The following is a 10,088-nucleotide window of genomic DNA, read 5'->3' on the forward strand; positions in this document are numbered from 1 at the left end:
TGACAGCGTTGTTTGTAACACATCACAAGTATTTACTTACAGACTGTCGTTATACAGCTTGACTATTTTTAACTGTGACATTAAACATCCCGCACAAAGAGATTTGTCAAAGCATCTGTATAACTCTGGTGCTAAGGGTATCTCAAATACCACTTATGTTTTGCAATCAGAACATAGTAGTAAAAGACAAAATGCAAAATATTTCGATTTCGATGCAAAGTTACGAAATAAGCATTTTGATAAAAGATCCAGAAAATGACTATTTGACAACCTTTTCTTATCATACATTGATATTCATGATGTTTTGCGCATAAATTAGACGGCGCTATTTTGCACTCATCACGTCACAATCTTAAGTAGGCAACTCTGGCCTGATTAGGGTGAAATTTTATGTGTATTTTAGTTTACATTAATTACCCATGTTAACGAATTCAACGTCAGAATATTTAATCACGTCGATGTGTCCTAAGCACAACACATGTATGTTTATACAATGTCGTATTTGTCCACAGGTACTCTCGCACTTCTTCTAAATGAAGCCAAGAAAACATTTGTTGAAACAGATGTCTACAGACAGGTGAAGCGTAAACTTGAAACGTTTGGTTACGTGACAATCTGTGGTGCCTCGGGAGAAGGGAAGACCACAATGGCTCTGATATTGAGTTCACAGTACAGAAACCGAGGTTACCAGGTCGTGTTTGTGGAAAGCATTGACAAGTTTGATTTGGACAGCTGCCTCAGTTCTACTCCAAGAGTGCTTCTCATCATCGATGACATGTTTGGTACTGTAGGCTTGTCCACTGATGTGCTACTGATTAAATCATTTCTTAAAAATCTATATCTGCATTTGGAACACTGCAAGGAGGTCTTAAAACAAATTATGTCGGTTAGGAGAGAGGAAAGAAAACACAAACAGGATGATGAAAGAAAGCGTCAAAGGCAGGATATTCGTGTCATATTCACAACAAAGTCATACAACTTTCATGATGGACTTGCACAACTGCACTTTGTTTGTTTTCCTCTGTTTGAGGAACAAGCAGTGATGAATATAACCTTACACAGTCTTTCCGCAGCAGAGGAACAGGAAATATACGAGAGACATAAGAACATACGAGATGACTGTTCCAAAGGTAATCTACCCGAATACAGTGATTTGGAAATACCTTCAAAATTATTTGGATTCCCGCTCATATGTAAACTTTGTACTTTTTCAAACAATCCCAGAAAACTTTTCAAAGAACCATTGTCTTATTTGAGGGAGGAACTCACTGACATAATTGGTGCTATGAATGATCGATCTGCAGTGTTTGTCCTGATGTTACTTTGTGAAGGCAGATTACAATTGACAAAGTTAGAAAGTTATGATGCAGACCAGGAGTTGGATGAGAAAGTTAACATTGTGATACGTCTAATACCTACAGCTACACGCTCGGGGATGTGTCAAGCAGCACGTTGTTTCAGAGGAACATTTTTCACAAGAGGAGACACAGTTGGCTTTGCTCATTCTTCAATCTATGATGCATGTGCATGTGTTGTATATAATAGCATCAATCCAAGCTTTGTTTTGAAGAACTGCAGTGATGCCTTTCTGTATGAGCGAGTACACCAAGAAACCGTCAGAGAAACCAAAGTTGATGATAATCTTCATTTGATTTCCATTTCCGAAGAGTATTATGATCTTCTGTCCACACGGTTTGCAAATGCTATTAAGCAAGGAAAGTTTTCAAAGTCAGTAACACATCCAATCCTTAAGCACAGCAAACTAGCTGAACAACTTCTTGAAAGACTGACATTTGGTGAGACGAAACACAACACAAATGATTCAGTGGACCATGCATGGATTCACCAAAGAGAAAAAGGAAAGTGTTTCTTGTATTGGGCTGTTCTGGGACATAATCCACAGTTGGTTACACATGTGGAGACTCAAACTGGAGACGTGTTCACAGATGACGAGATCACAGAAGCTCTTGAATGTTGTGCTCAAATGGACAAGGTGACGTTACTGAAATGGCTACTCTTAAAGATTGATGGACATGATCAGACTGATAGACTGAATAGGCTGCTGTTTTCTGCAGCAGAAAATGGCAGTACTGAAACACTTTTGTATCTGCTGAAAGCTGGAGCGAGTCTCCATACCTCTGACTCCAGGATGCAAAACATTTTCCATTTGGTGTGTAAATCACAACACGAAGACACTCTTCGGGCACTGTTAAATACACAGGCAAATACAGATATTTTCAACAGGGTTGATGTGAATGGCTACACTCCTCTACTGGTTGCAGCAAAGACAGGATCAGAGGAGTGTTTCAAACAGCTGGTATCGATATCAAATATGGATGTTCAGGACATAAAGGGTAATAGTGTTTTACACCTTGCTTGTGAAGGAGGAAACATTGCCATTGTTAGGCAATTGCTACCTTCAGTCAGCATTGACAAAAGAGGCATGCATGGCCGGACACCAATCATGTTGGCAGCACTCATGGGACACAAAAAGGTGTTTGACTTCCTGGAATCAAAGGGAGCGGACCTGTCTATGCTTGATACATTTGGTGGTAACTTATTTCATGTTGCTTGTTTTGGAGGCAATATGGGTATAATTCAGTATTTGCTGGCAGGTTCTAATGTGAACCATCGAGGCATACAAGGATGGACACCAATAATGGCTGCAGCTCTCAAAGGACACAAAAGTGTGTTTGACCTCCTCGAATCAAAGGGGGCAGAGACCACTCTGCTTGATACATTTGGTGATAGTGTACTTCACGTTGCCTGTCAGGGAGGCAGCATGGCTTTGGTTGAACATCTGTTTTCAGATTATAATATCAACCACAGAGGCTTTTGTGGAAGGACACCAATCATGGCTGCAGCCCTTAGTGGAAGCAAAAGTGTGTTTGACTTCCTGGAATCAAAGGGTGCAGACCTCACTCTGCTTGATAACTCTGGTGACAGTGTACTTCACCTTGCCTGTCTTGGAGGCAACATGGCCTTGGTTGAACATTTGTTTTCAGATTCTAATATCAACCTCAAAGGCGATATTGGAATAACACCAATCATGGCTGCAGCTTCCTTTGGACGCAAAAGTGTGTTTGACTTCCTCGAATCAAAGGGGGCAGACTCCACTTTGCTTAATACATTTGGTGATAGTGTACTTCACCTTGCCTGCCGGGGAGGCAACATGGCTTTGGTTGAACATCTGTTTTCAGATTCTAATATCAACCTCAAAGGCGGTAATGGAAGGACACCAATAATGGCTGCAGCTTCCTGTGGACGCAAAAGTGTGTTTGACTTCCTGGAATCTAAGGGTGCAGACCTCACTTTGCTTGATACATTTGGTGATAGTGTATTTCACCTTGCCTGTCAGGGAGGCAACATGGCTTTGGTTGAACATTTGTTTTCAGATTCTAATATCAACCTCAAAGGCGGTAATGGAAGGACACCAATCATGACTGCAGCTTTCTTTGGACGCAAAAGTGTGTTTGACTTCCTGGAATCAAAGGGGGCAGACCCCACTTTGCTTGATACATTTGGTGATAATGTACTTCAACGTGCCTGTCAGGGAGGCAACATGGCTTTGGTTGAACATCTGTTTTCAGATTCTAATATCAACCTCAGAGGCTTTTGTGGAAGGACACCAATCATGGCTGCAGCTTCCAATGGACGCAAAGACGTGTTTGACTTCCTGGAATCAAAGGGGGCAGAGACCACTCTGCTTGATACATTTAGTGATAGTGTACTTCACCTTGCCTGTCGGGCAGGAAACATGGCTTTGGTTGAACATCTGATTTCAGATTCTAATATCAACCTCAGAGGCTTTTGTGGAAGGACACCAATCATGGCTGCAGCTTCCAATGGACGCAAAGACGTGTTTGACTTCCTCGAATCAAAGGGGGCAGAGACCAATCTGCTTGATACATTTGGTGATAGTGTACTTCACCTTGCCTGTCGGGGAGGAAACATGGCTTTGATTGAACATCTGATTTCAGATTCTAATATCAATCTCAAAGGCAAACTGGGAAGGACACCTATCATGGCTGCAGCTTCCTGTGGACGCAAAAGTGTGTTTGACTTCCTGGAATCAAAGGGGGCAGAACCACTCTGCTTGATACATTTGGTGATAGTGTACTTCACCTTGCCTCAGGGAGGGAAACATGGCTTTGGTTGAACATCTGGTTTCAGATTCTAATATCAACCTCAGAGGCGGTAATGGAAGGACACCAATCATGGCTGCAGCTTTCAATGGACACAAAAGTGTGTTTGACTTCCTGCTGAATCAAATTTGGGGGCAGAGACCACTCATGCTTGATACATTTGGTGATAGTGTACTTCACCTTGCCTGCTTTCAGGGAGGCAAAATGTGTTTGGTTAACATCTGCTTGATACATTTGGTGATAGTGTACTTCATCTTGCCTGTCAGATTGAACATCTGCTGTCAGATTCTAATATCAACCTCAAAGGCGGTAATGGAAGGACACCAATCATGGCTGCAGCTTTTAGTGGACACAAAAGCGTGTTTGACTTCCTGGAATCAAAGGGGGTAGACCTCACTCTGCTTGATACATTTGGTGATAGTGTACTTCATCTTGCCTGTCAGGGAGGCAACATGGCTTTGGTTGAACATCTGCTGTCAGATTCTAATATCAACCTCAAAGGCAAACTATGGGAATGACACCAATCATGGCTGCAGCTCTCAAAGGACACAAAAGCGTGTTTGATTTCGTAGAATCAAAGGGTGCTGACCTCACTCTGCTTGATACATTTGGTGATAGTGTACTTCACCTTGCCTGTCAGGGAGGAAACATGGCTTTGGTTGAACATCTGTTTTCAGATTCTAATATCAACCTTAAAGGCAAAATGGGAATGACACCAATCATGGCTGCAGCTTTCAATGCACACAACAGTGTGTTTGACTTCCTGGAATCAAAGGGGGCAGAGACCACTCTGCTTGATACATTTGGTGATAGTGTACTTCACCTTGCCTGTCAGGGAGGAAACATGGCTTTGGTTGAACATCTGTTTTCAGATTCTAATATCAACCTCAAAGGCAAACTGGGAAGGACACCAATCATGGCTGCAGCTTTCAATGGACACAAAAGTGTGTTTGACTTCCTCGAATCAAAGGGGGCAGAGACCACTCTGCTTGATACATTTGGTGATAGTGTACTTCACCTTGCCTGTCAGGGAGGAAACATGGCTTTGGTTGAACATCTGTTTTCAGATTCTAATATCAACCTCAAAGGCGGTAATGGAAGGACACCAATCATGGCTGCAGCTCTCAAAGGACACAAGAGTGTGTTTGACTTCCTGGAATCAAAGGGGGCAGAGACCACTCTGCTTGATACATTTGGTGATAGTGTACTTCACCTTGCCTGTCAGGGAGGCAGCATGGCTTTGGTTGAACATTTGTTTTCAGATTCTAATATCAACCTCAAAGGCAAACTGGGAATGACACCAATCATGGCTGCAGCTTTCAATGGACATAAAAGTGTGATTGACTTCCTGGAATCAAAGGGGGCAGAGACCACTCTGCTTGATACATTTGGTTATAGTGTACTTCACTTTGCTTGTCAGGGAGGAAACATGGCTTTGGTTGAACATCTGCTTTCAGATTCTAATATCAACCTCAAAGGCGGTAATGGAAGGACACCAATCATGGTTGCAGCTTTTAAAGGACACAAGAGTGTGTTTGACCTCCTGGAATCAAAGGGGGCAGAGACCACTCTGCTTGATACATTTGGTGATAGTGTACTTCACCTTGCCTGCCAGGGAGGCAACATGGCTTTGGTTGAACATCTGTTTTCAGATTCTAATATCAACCTCAAAGGCAAACTGGGAATGACACCAATAATGGCTGCAGCTTTCAATGGACACAAAAGCGTGTTTGACTTCCTGGAATCAAAGGGGGCAGAGACCACTCTGCTTGATACATTTGGTGATAGTGTACTTCACCTTGCCTGTCAGGGAGGCAGCATGGCTTTGGTTGAACATCTGATTTCAGATTCTAATATCAACCTCAAAGGCGGTAATGGAAGGACACCAATCATGGCTGCAGCTCTCAAAGGACACAAAAGTGTGTTTGACCTCCTCGAATCAAAGAGGGCAGAGACCACTCTGCTTGATACATTTGGTGATAGTGTACTTCACCTTGCCTGTCAGGGAGGAAACTTGGCTTTGGTTGAACATCTGTTTTCAGATTGTAATATCAACCTCAAAGGCGGTAATGGAAGGACACCAATCATGGCTGCAGCTTTCAATGGACACAAAAGTGTGTTTGACTTCCTCGAATCAAAGGGGGCAGAGACCACTCTGCTTGATACATTTGGTGATAGTGTACTTCACCTTGCCTGTCAGGGAGGAAACTTGGCTTTGGTTGAACATCTGTTTTCAGATTCTAATATCAACCTCAAAGGCGGTAATGGAAGGACACCAATCATGGCTGCAGCTTTCAAAGGACACAAGAGTGTGTTTGACTTCCTGGAATCAAAGGGGGCAGAGACCACTCTGCTTGATACATTTGGTGATAGTGTACTTCACCTTGCCTGTCTTGGAGGCAACATGGCTTTGGTTGAACATTTGTTTTCAGATTCTAATATCAACCTCAAAGGCAAACTGGGAATGACACCAATCATGGCTGCAGCTTTCAATGGACACAAAAGTGTGTTTGACTTCCTCGAATCAAAGGGGGCAGAGACCACTCTGCTTGATACATTTGGTGATAGTGTACTTCACCTTGCCTGTCAGGGAGGCAACATGGCTTTGGTTGAACATCTGTTTTCAGATTCTAATATCAACCTCAAAGGCGGTAATGGAAGGACACCAATCATTGTTGCAGCTCTCAATGGACACAAAGGAGTGTTTGACTTCCTGGAATCAAAGGGTGCAGACCTCACTCTGCTTGATACATTTGGTGATAATTTGATTAATTGTGCACGTTAATGAGGGGACATGGTTATTGTACAACATCTTGTGTAAGATTACGTGTTGAATAGAAACTGAAAGTTGCTGTCTTACCAACAAAGAGAGAAACAATCTGTAGATGAGGCAAAATACATTCTACACGAGTAGCATAAGCATTTAATGTTGATTGGAACTTTCTGGAAAACAAACTTTAGTGTAGTGTGTAACCATTGTATAAAGATTTTATGAATATACGTTCTGAGCCTGTTCCACTAGCAGTGTTATAATTATGTACAAAAGAAGTGTTATGACACAACCACCTACATATGGATTAAGGTACCTGGTGTTAAATTAACTATGTTATCACAAAAACTATCATGGATAAAAAGGCTGTATAGTATGTCATATTGGGTCAAACATGCTGGAATTTTCATCTCAGGAATAAATACTATCTGGTTGGCGGATTATTTATATATGAACACTATTCTAGTGCCATACATTACACATATTTTCGGGAGGGATGTTGTTTCAGCATGGGGTTTGTATCTATCCAAATGCTATGATAAGATAACTAATATTTCTGATGTAAAGACTCAATCATTATGGTACAACTCTATTATCTCTGGCAAATTGGTAGAATATAGTCACTGGATAGGAAAGGGTAGATGTTTTATTAAGGATATGTTTAATGAAAATGGTGAAATTTATTCTTTCAACAAACTTGTAGAACCATACAGTTTAGATACAAATTTTATCTAATATCAAGGGATCAAGTCAACAGTAGTGAGATATATCAAAAGAAGTTTAATTAATGATTACCAAGAAAGGATATATGACCCTACTCTCCCATTTAATGTATACAACATAATCAATATAAAAAAGGGTAGTAAAGTGTTTTATCAGGTTTTATTTGCTCCAGAATTCAGGACAGATGCACAAGAAAAACGCCAAAAGTGTTTGAATAGAAAAATTGATAGATCAGAACAAGAAAATAATAATCTGATGTCTTATAGATGTACTGAGAGTGTGAACATGAGATGGTTCAAATTTAAAATAATTTTTTAGCAACAAATAGCTTTTTGTACATGATAGGAATATCATTCTGTGGACAAGAACCAGAGACCATGATACACCTGCTGTTTGAATGCTTTTATGTGAAAATGATATGGCTTAAAACTGCTTCGGGAGGTGAAGTTAATTTTTTTACTGGAGAATATTTTATTTGGATTCAAAGCCAGACACAATAATCCACTGAATGCTGTAATTTTGGTGGAAAAAGAAGCTATTTACAGAAAAAGCAGAAAAAAGCAAACTCTGAATATTAGATATATTAAAGCAGAAATAACTAAATATTATGAAGAAACAAAAAATGACAGTTTTTTCTAATTGCATTTATGCCAAATTCTTCAGCTTCTGGTCCTCCTTCCAAACTTTATTTGCCAATAATTAAACTTTTATCAGCAGACTTGTGCAGCATGCAACACTTCCTATACACGATTAGTTTGACCACTTTACATATCTGTGAACAGCGTGATATTTGACAATGTGATCAAAGAAACACTGTACTTGCGTAGTATAAAGCTACCTATACTGTACTTATGTACTATGAAGCTACCTATACTGTACTTATGTACTATGAGCTACCTATACTGTACTTACGTACTATGAAGCTACCTATACTGTACTTATGTACTATGAACATACCTATACTATACTTATGTACTTTGAAACTACCTACACTGTACTTATGTACTATGGATCTACCTATACTGTACTTATGTACTATGAAGCTACCTATACTGTACTTATGTACTATGAATCTACCTATACTGTACTTATGTACTTTGAAACTACCTATACTGTACTTATTGATATGAAACTACCTATACTGTACTTATGTACTATGAAACACCTATACTGTACTTACGCATTATCAAGTTACCTGGAAACCATTCTCTACGTAACCATATGTTAAGCGCGCAGGATAGGATCTGAGAGACAAGAAACAAACGCGTACTATTTGGTGCGCAAAATGTGTCTTACGGGAAATATCTTCCGATTTCACAAACTTCTGATGTCACCGCTGATATTGTATGATCAACTTTACCTTTTACGACTGATGGAGTTATCTACGGTAGCCCAGACTGATTATTCTCTGGTGCTGACGTTATATATTTCATTTGTTATTACAATTACTACCAACCTGTGCTTGATGCAGGAGATAGCTCACGAAAACAAGGTTGAGAGTGGAGACCTGGATTTGGTGGTGGACATGCCAACTTGAGAGACTTGAAGCCGACAGCGTGTGGTGGACACCGACTTTGTGTTTCAGTGAATGTGTTCATATTGTTTTTACTGAACTGTTGGTGGAGATGAGCATGTGTTCTTCCAGAGACTGTGTAGCTTATGTTGCATATAAGTGAATGTTGTCAACATGTTTTTGCTCAGAGGCCATATTCCGATATATGGTCACGGGTTTACTAAAAAAATGCTGAATTTTGTTGAATGCTTACAAAGTATATCAGTAAAGTGATATTGCGTCTAAGTGAAGGCTTTCAAAGGGTATTTACTGGTCTGATGTTTTAGTGATAGGATGCCGCTTGGAATGTATTTCTGTTAAGACAAAACTATTGAGTTTTTATTTATGTAGTCTAATTGTTATACATTGTGATCTGTACTTTTTCAGAAATGGGTTGTAACTTGTTTTACAGTATGCTATCTTTGCATAAATAAATAGATTTAAAATGTTGTTTGTATTTTCTAAGCATCGAACTCTCAGATCTTAGATTTCATTTGTGACACAATTTGTATAATGTTATATACTCTTAAAAAAAAGAAAGGAAAAAAGAAGTTTAGGAGCAGAACCTTATACTTAACACAAACAAAGAAAACACGTGTTCCTTGCAATTCTCCTTGCATGCTGGTAGAGAGTTATTCTAGATTTTAGACGTCGGTACCCAGCAAGAGGTAGCCAATATATTTAACATGTGTCAGTCTGTGATTTGTAGACTTTTTCACACATTTCTTCAGACAAAAATGTTCTTGAATAGGCCTGCTCAGTTACTGTTAGGCCTGCAATACAGGGTCAGCATAGATTTACTAAAAACGAGGGTGTAAAGGGACAGTACGTCGACGGTTCTGTGCAAAGAGCATCAAAACCTACATATTTTGTCCGTCTGTTAATGTTTTTGAAAAAT

At 40.0% G+C, this 10,088-nt stretch overlaps 1 protein-coding gene and 1 long non-coding RNA gene across 2 annotated transcripts; one reads left to right on the top strand and one right to left on the bottom strand.

Annotated features, from left to right (window-relative positions):
* Positions 1 to 493: 493 nt before the first annotated feature.
* LOC124269877 (ankyrin repeat domain-containing protein 50-like) lies at positions 494 to 7,852 on the top strand. Its single transcript, XM_046704927.1, has 6 exons — positions 494 to 787; positions 1,031 to 1,130; positions 2,283 to 2,354; positions 3,753 to 3,952; positions 5,185 to 5,739; positions 7,811 to 7,852. Exons 1-6 carry the CDS (start codon positions 494 to 496, stop codon positions 7,850 to 7,852), a joined length of 1,263 nt encoding a protein of 420 aa, XP_046560883.1.
* Positions 7,853 to 8,529: 677 nt separating this feature from the next.
* On the bottom strand, positions 8,530 to 9,252 carry LOC124269883. Its single transcript, XR_006896635.1, has 3 exons — positions 8,804 to 9,252; positions 8,656 to 8,715; positions 8,530 to 8,625 (listed from the first exon to the last, which is right to left on the bottom strand). It is a non-coding gene; the product is annotated as an uncharacterized LOC124269883 (long non-coding RNA).
* Between the last annotated feature and the right edge of the window lie 836 nt (positions 9,253 to 10,088).

The sequence above is a fragment of the Haliotis rubra genome, unplaced genomic scaffold (genome assembly GCF_003918875.1).
Source record: "Haliotis rubra isolate DU_JTF1 unplaced genomic scaffold, ASM391887v1 Scf1484, whole genome shotgun sequence".
NCBI lineage: Eukaryota > Metazoa > Mollusca > Gastropoda > Lepetellida > Haliotidae > Haliotis > Haliotis rubra.

Excerpts from the sequence above, each read along its gene's own strand:
- LOC124269877 (XM_046704927.1), top strand. The coding sequence starts at position 494 with ATGTCGTATTTGTCCACAGGTACTCTCGCACTTCTTCTAAATGAAGCC. Across the intron at positions 3,953-5,184 it reads TTGCCTGTCGGGGAGGAAAC|ATGGCTTTGGTTGAACATCT; the intron begins ATGGCTTTGATT and ends CAGGGAGGAAAC. Across the intron at positions 5,740-7,810 it reads TTGATACATTTGGTGATAGT|AATTCAGGACAGATGCACAA; the intron begins GTACTTCACCTT and ends TATTTGCTCCAG.